At 40.0% G+C, this 13,312-nt stretch overlaps 3 protein-coding genes and 1 long non-coding RNA gene across 4 annotated transcripts in view; 1 reads left to right on the top strand and 3 right to left on the bottom strand.

Annotated features, from left to right (window-relative positions):
- Window positions 1-247: 247 nt before the first annotated feature.
- LOC308186291 (lysosomal protective protein-like) lies at window positions 248-3,029 on the bottom strand (the record flags this gene model as incomplete). Its single annotated transcript, XM_080608442.1, is given in 3 exon segments — window positions 248-1,543; window positions 1,547-2,102; window positions 2,983-3,029. Coding segments are annotated over 3 exon segments (1,341 nt in total). The 3' UTR covers window positions 248-805.
- Window positions 3,030-3,514: 485 nt separating this feature from the next.
- LOC308186281 (adhesion G-protein coupled receptor V1-like) overlaps window positions 3,515-13,312 on the bottom strand; it is a 59,486-nt gene continuing 49,688 nt past the window's right edge. The window contains exon 11 of the mRNA XM_080608417.1: window positions 3,515-4,128. Within this exon, the coding sequence (XP_080464543.1) occupies window positions 4,121-4,128 (8 nt within the window). The 3' untranslated portion in view covers window positions 3,515-4,120. The remainder of the gene's footprint in view (window positions 4,129-13,312) is intronic.
- Window positions 5,146-10,341, bottom strand: LOC308186287. Its single transcript, XR_013944006.1, has 3 exons — window positions 9,657-10,341; window positions 7,689-8,433; window positions 5,146-6,334 (listed from the first exon to the last, which is right to left on the bottom strand). It is a non-coding gene; the product is annotated as an uncharacterized lncRNA (long non-coding RNA).
- LOC308186289 (adhesion G-protein coupled receptor V1-like) overlaps window positions 10,814-13,312 on the top strand; it is a gene marked incomplete at its 5' end in the record, with an annotated part of 36,759 nt that continues 34,260 nt past the window's right edge. Inside the window, 3 exons of the mRNA XM_080608440.1 lie at window positions 10,814-10,819; window positions 11,162-11,266; window positions 12,681-12,794. Coding sequence (XP_080464566.1) covers window positions 10,814-10,819; window positions 11,162-11,266; window positions 12,681-12,794 — 225 coding nt within the window. The remainder of the gene's footprint in view (window positions 10,820-11,161; window positions 11,267-12,680; window positions 12,795-13,312) is intronic.

Raw genomic sequence — 13,312 nt, forward strand, 5'->3', positions numbered from 1 at the left:
ACAGCTGACCCAAACTGGCCAAAGGGGTATTCCATACCATCTGGCGTCATGCTAAACAATATATAGGGGTGGCTGGTCGGGGTGGGGGGCCGGCTGCTCGGGAATAGGCTGGGCATCGGTCAGCGGGTGGTGAGCAACTGCATTGTGCATCACTTGTTTCGTATACATTATTATTATTAATACTATTATCATTATCACTATTATTATTATTATTGTTATTATTTTTTTCCTGTCTTAATAAACTGTCTTTATCTCAACTCACCGGCTTCACTTTCCCGTTTCTCTCCCCCATCCCAGAGAGGGAGGGGGGAGGGTGAGCGAACGGCTGTGTGGTGTTTAGCTGCCAGCCGGGTTAAACCACAACAGTCTTTTTGGCGCCCAACGTGGGGCAGCTCACAGCCACCGCGTGAACTGTGCTTAGCAGGGAGCAGCTGGCTCAGAGCCTGCCCAGGGCAACGTGCGTGCAGAGGCTGCAGTGCAGAGGGAAGTGGCAGGCACCGCTCCCGCCCCAGAGGGAAGTAGGTGCCTCCAGAGACGGGGCGGAGGAGAGACAGGAAGCCACAGCGAGGAGGCAGCTGCAGCGCCCGGCAGGGACGGAGCCCCAGGGACTCCTCTCCCCCCAGCCTGCAGGAAGCGCCCCTCCACGCCGTTCACCCCGGCTGCTGTCCTGACAGGCTGAGCCGAGCCCCGCCAGCTGCAAGTGGCTTGCGGTGTGGCACAGCCAAGCAGCAGCGAGGACGAGCCATGCAGGAGGCAGCCGGCGCGTGCAGGCAGGTGGAAGCACCACGCGCAGCCTCGGCGGCTCCTAGTAAGGCTCGTTCTTAATGAACCGGCTGAACACGGTGAAGGCAGCGAGGGGCTGGTCCGTGGGCACCATGTGGCCGGCTCCCTTGACGGTGAGGAAGGCAATGTTGGTGAACTCCTTCACAAAGCCCCCGATCTGGTTCTCGCCTCCTTCAGTGTAGAGCCAGGGCCGGCGAGACACCTGCACCTTCTGGCACAGGGAGTCCACAAACCACTCATCCCCGAGGAAGTTGCAGGCCATGTCGACATCCCCGTTGTACACCAGGATCCGGTATTTCATGGCTCCGAGCAGCTTCAGGTACTGCTCGGTCATCTGCATGTAGAGGCGCTTGTAGCTGCGGTTCACCTCGAAGCTGCACACCTGCCACTCGGGCGCCTCAGGGGGGATGTGGAGAGCCTTCCTCACCTCCGGGGAATTCAGATACATGGTGGGGGCTGTGGAGTTGGTGCACGGCGGGTCCATCCGCACCTTCTTACGGGCTACAGGCATGCGGAACAGGTTCTGTCGCCAGGAGAACCTCATCGGCATCCGGATGAAGGAGTTTCCCAGGTCGTGTGTGACGAGGTAGTCGCCCTCGTACCTCATGCTCCCAGGGACACCGCCAGCACACGGGGCGTAGAGATTGTAGATGTTGAGGCCGGACTCCTCTACAATCTGGATCATCTCCTCCATCTTGAGCGTGCAGTTAAGGTTGGAGTTGTCGTGGAAGTTGCACTTCCCCTGGGAGCAGCAGAAGGTCTATAAGTCCTTCCACAGCTGGGTCCCCAGCAGGCCGTGGTAATAGGCGAAATAAACCAGCGAGTTGTCGTTGATCTCATAGGAGGAGAGGCCGTTTCCCACAGCGATTCCCTTCAGGTTGAGGCTGGGGTCCTGCATCACCCACTCGGCCAGCGTGGGGATGTAAACCCCCCCGTAGCTCTCCCCCGTGAGGAAGAGGTCGTTCTTGGAGTACTCGGGGAAGAGCCGGAAGAACTCCTTCAGCGCCAGGTAGTTGTTGTGAGCGACCTCAGTGTCATTCGTGGCGTACTTCTTGTCCTCGGAGTACGAGAAGCCAACGCCAGCGGGGGACTCCAGGTAGAGCATGTTGGCAATCTTGTTCCAGGCGTAGTCGTTGTACTTCAGGCTGACCCCATCGGGCTGCACCAGGAAGGGGCCGTGCTCCTTCAGGAAGCCCTCCATGGAGCTGCAGCCGGGGCCGCCGTTCAGCCACAGCACCACGGGGCTGCCGCGGGGGTCGCTCTGCGCCTCCACGAACCAGTAGTGCAGGCGGGCGGCGGGCTGTGGTCCCGCACCACTTCTTCAAATAAATTTAACAATTCTGTGCTGTACATCAGGATTGAATTCATTGAAACAGATTATTTTTATTTCTATTTCTAGCACACGCTGTTTATTACCACAGAATTTTAATCATAGGACAGCCCACGTTGGATGGGACATCAAAAGATGAAGTTCAATGTTTCATGGAAAAAAAAAAAATAGATGAAATAATCCAGCACCATGTTCAACTGCATCTTAAGCACCCCTGGTGATGGGAATTCTACCATAGAACCATACATTGGTTTGGGCTGGAAGGGACCTTAAAGCCCACCCAGCGCCACCCCCTGCCATGGGCAGGGACACCTCCCCCCAGCCCAGGCTGCCCTCAGCCCCATCCAGCCTGGCCTTGGGCTCTGCCAGGGATGGGGCAGCCGCAGCTCCTCTGGGCAGCCTGGGCCTGGGCCTCACCGCCCTCTGAGGGAAGAATTTCCTCCTTCGCCCCCTCCCTCGCCCTGCTGCCCACGCTGCTGTTGGTGCAGCCCAGGGTACGGGTGGCTTTCTGGGCTGCAAGCACACATTGCCGGCTCATGTCGAGCTTCTCATCAACCACCACGCCCAGGTCCTTCCCCCCCCAAGGGGTGCTCTCAGTGCTTTCTCTGCCCAGCCTGTGTTTGTGCTTGGGATTGCCCTGGCCCAGATGCTGAGGTCGGGACAACCCGACCCTGTCCCTAAGGAAGTCGTTCCAGTAGTTGTAAAAAATTTCAAGACAAAACCTCTCCCACTCTATCTTTGTACTCTTTGCCCTCTGTCTTCTCCTGTGGTTTCTTGAGAAGAGAGAGCCTCTGTCAACTCTGGAGCTGCCCTTTAGGTACTGTAATAATGGGATCAAAGTCCCCTTCTAAAGGGTGAAAAGATCTAACCCCTTGAGTCTTTCCTTAGAGGACAGGTTCTCCAGCTCTTTGATCATCTTTCTGGCCCTCTTTTGGACCTCCAGTCTGCCCACATAATTTTTTAATTGTGGGCCTCTGTAGCTTTGAATTCCTACTCTTCAGTGTATCCTGGTATCCTGGTATTTCTTTTTTCTTTTTCTTTTTTTTTTAAACTAATTCAGATAAGGAATTTCGTAAGACTTTTAGAAAGCTTTCTCAGAAGCAGCTAAAGCTTCCCTTATGTATCATTTCTCTTTCTCTCCCCCAACTCAGAGATGCAATTCTGATTACCAATTTCAGGTGTCTCTAAGGCCAGAATATTGAATAATTTCCTTATGTTCCAGTTGCTCGCACACTTTATGCAGAGGAATAGATTAAAGCAGACAGTAATCATTTCAGGGAGACTCAAAAACAGCTATTGTTACAAGAACACCTTTAATCTCCTGTTTCTGATTTTGAATTTAAAAGGAGACAGAACCTGGATAGCCTTGAGTGCAAGAACAGCAATGAATCTTACTATTGCCTATTTAATTGTTGTGGACATAAATTTGAGTTACAACACTCAGATCAAACCTGATCATTTTCCAATTTCGAAAGTACATGGACTATCTACACTTTTTAAAGTATATGTACACATACACATAAATACAGTTAATATTTTTTATGTATATGTACATATATCTAATATGTACATGCACACATGGTGACTTTTGAACTGACATATACACAGAGCTACAAATAACACTTTCTTGTTGTCAGGGATGGAAAAAAAGAAAGAAAGAAAATATATATATAACAAAAAAATAACAACATAAAATAACAAAATAAAAAATAATAATAAGAAAAGCCATGTGAAGTAAACACTCTCTAGTATGCAAACCAGCCAAGCACCCTCAGAAGGTATTTTCCAGGAGGTTTGTAAAGGACAGGATGAATTGTTAATAGGAAGGTAGGGTTTACCTCTGATCTCTGCCAAGGAACGAATGTGATAGTGCCACTGCTATTAGAAAAATCGGTAACAGAGTAATTAATGCCAGTGGAATCAACCTGTGAGATAATGTACTTTATATACACATAGTCTAGGGCTCCCCTTGTACGCTCCACAACACAGGATATAGTGGAACCTTCATCAGCAGTCTGGAAGAAAGCAAAAATTTGGAACGTTTATTACTGTCAAAGTAAATCAAGGCAATTTCATTAAATAACACGAAAATATTTAATGCCAGACAAATGTTCAAGTAAAAAATTGCTGTCATGTTACTTTCAGCTCTTTTGGAGTGTTAGGAAGCTGAAACTGACCTTGATGCCAATCAGAACAATCCTAGTGGAATCTGCAAAAGTCTGATGCCTCCCTGAGGACTATTAAGGTAACAAATAACAATACACTGCAGTTCGTCCTGGACACAACCCCTTTCCTAAAACTATGCGTCAGAGACAGAATCAATATGCTTGAAATGTACCTGTCGAAAGCAAATGAAACTATTGCTTTATAATAACGTCAATATTGTAATTTTCCTTAGCAATAATTTAAAGAAAGATTTGGATCAGCACTTTCTCTAACCAGACACACTATGGATAGAAATAAACTATACCATCATCATTCAGAAAAACAGATTTTTCTCTTCTACTGTCCTCCTTACAATTCTGTATCTTCACAGATAACATGACTTCTGCAGCGACAACTTCACGTCTCTGGAATGAAGCTTTAATTGGTACTGACCTTCTATTTTAGAAAATAACGTTCATAAAATTAACATAGAAAATAATTTTATCTGAAAGTTATTGGAAAGGTTAAAGCTATCTTATGCATTAGATAAATTTCAGGGCTGCTTTGTAAGAAAGCATAGATACTGTGTGTGACTTCAGCTGCCTAGTAGACAGATATGCACAGTTAAACTACTGGTAAAAAAATGCTGTGTTCCTGCATCACCACTAAGAGCTCTAATACTTCCCTGGTGAAATGGACATATGATAGGTGCAAAACAATTACCGTGCCATATAATTATTTTTTTTCTTCATGGTTGGCTGATGATCTGTGGCATCACAGCGTATCAGAGGTACTTGAACCTGAAGGAATCTATTATCATAGCATATGGTAGGCACACAATAAGCAAACTGAACCAAACTGAAAACTAGTATCACTCAGGCAAGACAGTTATTTTAAAAACATCATAAGCACTTTGATTAAAAAAGAATGTAATTAAAGCTCATAAGAGTTCCCAAATGAAAACTATATTAAATTTTTTTTTCCACAAAATAATCCAATACCAGTAGAGATAGCTATCATGTTATTCCCCCTTATAATTGATTAAAGAAGTAAAGAATGATTTATGTTTATTTCAAGCCTCCTCAAAAAGTAGCAAGTTTACACTCTGCATATAGAATGGATACCACTGAAAAAAGATTTCATCTGTTAAAACTAAAACAACAAAAAAAACCACTACTAAATCAACCAACTGACATCAAACATATGCAAATTATAACTTAGTTTATGACAGCAAATGAAGGTGGAAAAATCCATAACACTTTGTCATTGCATGATCTCTAGTAAAATTATCTCAAACACATCATGTGACACAGAAAACTAAAATAAAAATCTTTGCAATAATCCATTCTCAAAAAAAAACCAGAGAATTAAATCTTACATTTTAACTGGTAACTCAAATGTAACAGAAGTGAAGGTAAAATATTTTTCTAGAAAAAAAAAATTAAGCCTTAGTCTTCAGTTTATATAGTAAACTAAATTTTCTTAACCATTTTTTTCTTTAGTTTTTTAAAATTATATAGTAAATCCCAGTGGAACTGAGGTTGTATTAACAGAACATATGCATCTCCAAATCCTAGGAAAACTTTGCTTAACCACAAAAGCAAACACTGCAAAATCTAGGGTTTGTTCAGGTCACTTGGTCCTGCCATTTAGCTTTCTGTGCCTGAAATATCACCTACAATTTCCATTATGACCACCTTACCTCAGGGATACATGCTCCAGTGAAGCCAAATAAACCATTAGCATTATCACTTTTCTGTATTCTTAATCTTGCTGTGGTGTTTTCTTGTGAAATTCGAGCTCCACCACGCACAGAAATGAGCTTTAGTATGAATAATTCTTCTCCTTCTTCCTCTTTGTCATCCTTTGCAGACACGATGAATGATTTATTGGTCTCTCCTTGCCAATACTCCAAATACCCAGAGACAGGGTGGACATCACTTTTTGCAGGAGTTGCATGAAGTTCATAGATCTCTGCTCGTGTCAACTTACGCTCATAAAGCCTTACATCCTGCATTAACCCTGTGTACCTACTGCTGCCGTTGATTCCTGCTCCAATTCTTACTATTCCTGGACCTGAGAAGGAAATTATAATTTTTTCTCATGTTATTGTATTTGTATGAAACAGTCAGCAACTGACTACCTGTTTTTCTTAAAAACCAATGGTAAACTGTTCATTGTCCCTGGATGAGGAATCATATTGATCTTGAGATCCAAAATCAGGAGGTTCCTTGAGCCTCATCTCAATGTTACAGGTAAGTCCTCACAGGCCAAACAATTCCATCCTATGCTGTCCAAGTTTTTCATCCTATTAGTTCTAGCAGCACATTATCATCATCCCTCATTTTTATAAGTCTTAGAGACTTGAGGCTCCCTCTTTCCTCCACAGATTTTCAGAGCAGAACTGCAACCCCTTTTAGCCCTTGTTTTGCTGAACAAATCCTACTTTGTTTCCCTCTGCTAGGGCAGCTGATCCATTCTGATGATACTCATGATTACTGCATTAACCCTTCTGGACATCCATTTCATCCACCACACTGTAATTCCATGCAAATTCCAAACTCTTTTTACAACAGCATTTATATTTCTCTGTCTCCAAACTATAGGATCACAGCTGCCTCATATTCATTCCTACTCTATCCTATTCTGTGCCATGCTATGCTCTTGTGCTAAAACACACACATCAGCTGTTTTCAGTTGCCTTTCAGAAAACGAAAGAAAACAAACAAACAAAAAAAGCTGTGCTCTTCAGTGTATTGTCATACATATGACACTGAGTGGCAGTTGTAGAGATGAGCAACCACAGGAACTGATAAAAGTCCCAGGGCACAAAGTGGAGGATGCTGAGAAAAACTGGGCTGCTATGCACACCACTGTGTATTACCCAACATTCAACGGAGAGAGATGACATACTTGCCTTACTATTGCATTATCCCCAGACACACGCCATCCCCACTAATAAAGAAAATTTACAGCACAGACATATCCTTCTAGCAATAAAAGCATAATTGCATTTCACATATATTTGTTCTAGAAACCGAGGGAGGGAAAAAAAAAAAACCTCTCAGCCTCTCAGCTTAGCTACAGTACTGCAAGTGTGATGGAAATTACTAATTGCAGAAGTACTATTCTTTTTACAAATGGAAAATTTGATTTCTTAAACTTCAACCTGGAATTTTAAAAGCAGAAATAAAATAGTACACCATACAATTAATAGTCCTCTACTCTCACTCAACATCGCAGCAGTTTGAATTTTTTAGAACATTCACACAATTTCCATAGGCTTTCTGAAAATCCTCAAAGAATTCTTATCCATTCCTTTCAATTAACTTAACAGATATAATCATTTCAGTGTATTTCTTCCACCTTTGAAGTGGCTAGACTATGCATTTCAGAGCTTTATATATGGAGAAAAATAGCAAAGGCTCACCATCAAGAATTGCTTCTCCTTTTAGACTCTTCATTCCTCCCAGAACTAGAATTCCATCAACGTAAAATTCAATTATACTTTCATCCAGAGTAATCAGAACGTGAAGCCAAGTATTCTCATCCAGGTATTTCATGACTGATGTTTTAGCCATGTATGTCATATTGGACCCTAATGCTGTATAATGAAGCACTACAGAAACATGAGAATCATTTGTCTGAATTTTCACACCATAATATAAAGTCCCATTATCGTTATCCTTTTCAACTATATAGCCATCTGTACTGACATTAGGAATTAACCAAGCTGAAAATGTAAAATTGGTTACTGCATTATTTCCATTGTTATGGGTATTCAGGACCGATAATGCCAAATGCATCCTCTTTTCCACTGAAATACAGAGCGTCTGTTCCACTGTGATGGCGCCTCATGTGGGGCTGTGATTGTACTGAGCTTGGGAATGATCCAAGCAACAAGAAATCTACCATTGATGGCAGTCCAGCTTGGAAGGTACTAGACAGTATTTCCCAACCTAGTCGGACAACACCAAAGGTGCCTTGCTGTCTCCAGATGGTGAAGTCCGTAATATAGGAAAGGTCATCTTCAGAAAGAGTATCTTCCACTATCTCTCTGTCCTGGCTCTCTGGATCTATAACAAACACTCCAAAAGGGTCATCATTGAAAGGGATCATGACAGTTACAGTAGGACTGGTTTCAGATAACTGACCACCAGGACCAGGAGACCCACCTGCATAATAGAAGTTAGAGTAAAAGTTAATGATTAAACAACACACTCAGAAAAAAGTTTCAAAGTACTTTTTTTTTTTTTTAATAAAACAAGTTTCTAAAAAAACCTCAAACCCTCCTTTAAGATCCTCTGGACTTATAGCAAATGATCTAACTTGAAAATTACATAGGTTAATTGTATTATTCTTAAAACACTGTGCTGATGTAATTTCAGTAGAAAACAAACCCACATGCTATTTTTCAGCTGTAAAACACACAGATGTCTTTCAGGTGAAACATGACAAGGTCCATCTTTTCTTAATTAGCCAATAAGGTAGGTTACCTTTGATTCGTTTGATAAGCATGGGGGCCAAATTCAATTCTTGTATTGCTCAAAGACTTACAGGAATAGAGAATGGCAAAATCTTGCCTGTTGCCTCTGATACAGAAGTACATACACCTTGCAGAAACAGTAACCAGTTGTGTGTTAAAACTGCTGCCCAGTCCTGGTGTTAGTCATCTATCTTTGCACAGTAAGAATTCATGATATGAAGATCATGTTGTGAATGGAGAATCTCCGTGTTCAAAGTGTACAGTGATCTACCTGTTATAAGCAGGAAATCTTTTGTACATCCGTATGGACTTCACTTACAGGAAAGGCCAACACACATTTTCACTTGTATCAGAGCACAGAAGACCATGAATAGTACTAAAGTGGAATTAATCCAGATTAGGAAATGTGTCCAGTAGCAATTTAAAGTTGTAATTTAAGTCATGTGAAGTGGTAACTACAAGTATTTTACCTCCTCTAGGGAAACAAACAAACAAAAAAGCAACCTCTATTATGGTAGACACACATAACCTTTAATACCTTTGTTATTTCTTTGTTAGTATCTTTGTTTTATATTTTGTGCATGGAGATCTATGTATCTGAAATTCAGAACTCTTGGTTTTTGAAATGAAACTTCTGAACTTTAAGAAGTTTAATTTCAAAAACCAAGAGGCATCCCTTTTAAAGTTCAGATCACCAAAATGTGTTTAACAGTAATTCGGGAACTGAGTAACTCTCTATATATGGAAATCAAGATTAAATGAAAAATAAGACCTAAAACCTTACCAGAAAAGCATAGGATATCAAGACATGATTCAAAGCAATGCTCTTTCTAGTGTTGGTTTCTTTTTGATTGATTAAACATAACTCTTTTCTACCAGATATGAAGGAAATGGTGATATGGAAGACAATACCTGAAGCATTCACCAACTTTAGAATGTAAAATTCATTGAATTCAGGAATTCTATCTGAAATGGCACGTAGTGTTATTGACTTCGACCTTTCACCATCCATGAAGCACACAGTCCCATAAGTTTCATAGAATTCTTCTCCTGGCTTCAGTGCAGAGTTATTATCAAACAACTGCCAGGTCAAAGAAACATTGCCGAAGTGTCCTCTGTGTCTCAAAATCCTGTTCAGTGATACAGAAAGAATGAGAGTCCTGGCAGGCATGCATCAGCGTTGAGTAGAAAAGGAAAATGTGGAGACTCCTTTTACTGTAATCTTCCTTACAGTAAGAAGTAATATACTATGTAATATAAAGTAAAATGCTAATATACTACAACTGTTCCATGAAGCCTTCCTTTTAAAGGCAACCACTTTTGCAGTACAATTCTACTCCCGGAATACGTACTTTAGAAAACAGAAGTAGCATACGCAGGTCCATGCAGAATACTACTGTGAAGCTACACATCACTGTGTCTTGTAATTCCAATTTATAATAATAAATATGAATGCATAATAGTTCAGAAAGTTAACATTAAAAATTAATATACTTGGACACTCTTAGACAGGAAAGAGAATCATCTACATTTAACCACAAACGTTTCTCCTTTCAGTCATCAAGTCTACTTAAACTTTTTCTTACACTTGTATTAAATTAGAATTACATTCTGAATTACATTCAGTTTTGAAATGTAGCATGTAAACAAAGAAGTAGCTTCTGAATATAAACCTGTTCCTCTGAAGAGCAGGCACAGCTTCTTGCAGTAGGGTTAATTACCAATTACTGAGGGAACATTGTCATAATATATGCATTTTATAACACCCTCTGGGATAAGATGCTGTTGTTACTCCAGCAGATGATATTTGCAATAATACAGAGGTTGTATTAGTAGAACGAGTAGCTATGCCTTATTGACAGCATTCTGACAATATAATTTTGTATAGGACTTCTCTGAAAAAACATAAGAACATAAGAAAATGTTAGAGCCACAGTACTAAGCCAAGCTGCTTCTGGGATTTGTGGATATCTTCAAAATCTGTTACCTACAATAGCCTAAAAAAGTGACCAGTGACCTAAATGATTGTCCTGAGTACATTTATAGCTAGCTATCTAATAAACGACTTCATGATGGTGAAAACCTATTTTTAATGGGTGTAGGAGCTCCTAAAAATACCAGTGATGATATGTCAGTGCTTTGTGTATGTTGACTATGTTCATTTACAGAAACAAACAAACAACAACAACAACAAAAACACACAAATTGCATTACGTGATACATTTTTATCTGAAATCTTTTAAGGTTTTCATTAGCTGAACTAATTGGTTGCTAGGAAATGTATGCCATCAGTGGACTGGTTTGCGGATTGGATTAACTTGTCTGTGGGAGTTTGATATTTCTATGGTAACAGTTTCTTCATTCTGCTGTGATATTTGATCTGTGTCTGATTGTCTGTTCCTTTTCTTCCTCATTAGTCTGCCTTAATCACAGTGAATGAGCCCAGGGGCAGAAATGAATTTGTGCCGCTCACTCTAATTAGAGAGAGGGGAACCTATGGGACGGTCGTCATAACTTTTGAGGTGAGTTTATCCAAAAGACTTCATACAGTAGTCTGTTGGATTAAACTGAGAGGCTGTAATCATAATTTATTGAAGTGTTTGCAAAAGGGGAAGAAGGACAAAATACCTACATCTACATTAGGTAGATCTGTTTCATAAAAGGGATTCATATTAACCGTCATATAGAAAATACTGTAATTATCTGACTGTTTAATTGACTGTTTAACGTTAAGAGGTACTAGAGAAAACCGAGTATATTCTGTCATTTAGAAAGGTACGTGAGGCAACATCAGTATGTATTACTAGAAAATAATGCATATTAAGTATGTAAGAAGTGTCTTATCTAAGTTTTTTTAATTTTTTTAAAAAATATTTATTTTACATACAAATATTCAAGTGAGTCTTTAATGATTATCCCAACTTTGAACTGTGAGTGCTCAGGATTTGGTGAATTTCTGTATCTATAATCATCTGTATCTTGATCTCTATCTTGAATCCCCTGCAAATGAAGCTTTTGAAATAATTAATCATGTTGAATACTTATCCTGTTATTTACATATGTGATTTGAATGTGATACAATTACTGACTTCATTGCTTTCTTTTTCTTATCTAGCTCAGACTCTATTATTTACTTTAAAATTATATATAAAATCTTTCATATAGATATTTCTGTACTAGTTGCCTGGTCCTATAGGGTAAGGCTTTAATCTAGACCTCAAAGCTTTAGTCTAGACCTGTCAAAACCAGAAAAGCTTTGCACTGGATTTTATTAATACTAAATATAGCATGAATAGTTAAAGTACTGAATATGATTCTCTGTGCAATTTTTTGCAAATATGTTTGTTTTAAGGTACAGTAAATCTTACTCTCTGGACAATTACTTAGGTCTGTCTCACATCATTATATATGTATGTTGAAAAATAATTTACAAAATGTTCTAAAACCAAAAAATCCCATATGACCTTTAAGAGGCTTTGTAGTATTTTGAGTTTGACTGTTAAATTTAGTATCTTTAATATCACAAGTTAAGATAGAAGGGACACAAAACCAGTAAGTACTATTACTTTGTCTTGGAATTTATTATGAAATACTATTGATTCAAACTGAATTTGCATGAATATCCTTTCTGTAATATGAAAGAGTCAGTTATGCATCAGAATATACTAAAGAGTCCCCATAGGCCTATATGGAAGTAGTTTTCTTCCTCTTATTCTGGAAATACGGGATTTCTTCAGAGTGGTTGTTCTGACTTACACTGTCTGCCAGAAAAGAGCAGATTTTCACAACTGAATGTTCATGTAAGTTGTAAGTTGGAGATGGCTGAACAGATAGTCATTTGTTATGCAAGTCACACTGCATATCGGTTATTGTACTTGCACTGGATTTGTATTCCTGCTTTATAGGCTTCTCATCAGACAAATCAATTCTTTGCAGATAAAAGATGGTCCAAACCCAGCTGAAGAAGACCTAAGTCCAGCTAAGGGAAATATTACATTCACACCTGGGAGATCAAAGCTGATTTATAATTTAACAGTGCTTGATGATCAGGTAGGAACAAGCTGACTTCATCTTAGGCTTTGATACGTAGAAGGTTAACTGAAGTTCTGGAAAGACTTAGAGTAATAAGTTACAAAAAGGCTTGGCTTAAATAAGGTTAAAAGCAGTTCTATTTGATGAAGTGATGTTAAATTTTGGCTCTCTGGTCTATTATTTTTACTCTTTCCAAGCTCCCTCTTTAATTCTCATCAGTGAATAGTTTTAGTTTATGTGCATATCCTGGCTGAGCAGACATGTTATCTTTGTCACTAAAGAAAGAATATTACACATTGAAGATTCACAGGGAAAAGGCAGATTCAAAAATATTTTTTGTCGTTTGTTTGTGGTTTTTTTTTTTCAAATATGTTTCAGGGTAGAAACATATTTGAAAAAATCCTAAAAATAGATGAGATTCCTGAAACAAACATGCAGTCTTGTGGAAAGCATGAATACTAGGTGATAATTAACATTTTTCTGTTTTCAGATTGGCCAATTGAAAAAAAAAAACAACACACACACAAAAAAACCAA

Source organism: Anser brachyrhynchus (genome assembly GCF_964034855.1).
Source record: "Anser brachyrhynchus genome assembly, contig: SCAFFOLD_149, whole genome shotgun sequence".
Taxonomy (NCBI): domain Eukaryota; kingdom Metazoa; phylum Chordata; class Aves; order Anseriformes; family Anatidae; genus Anser; species Anser brachyrhynchus.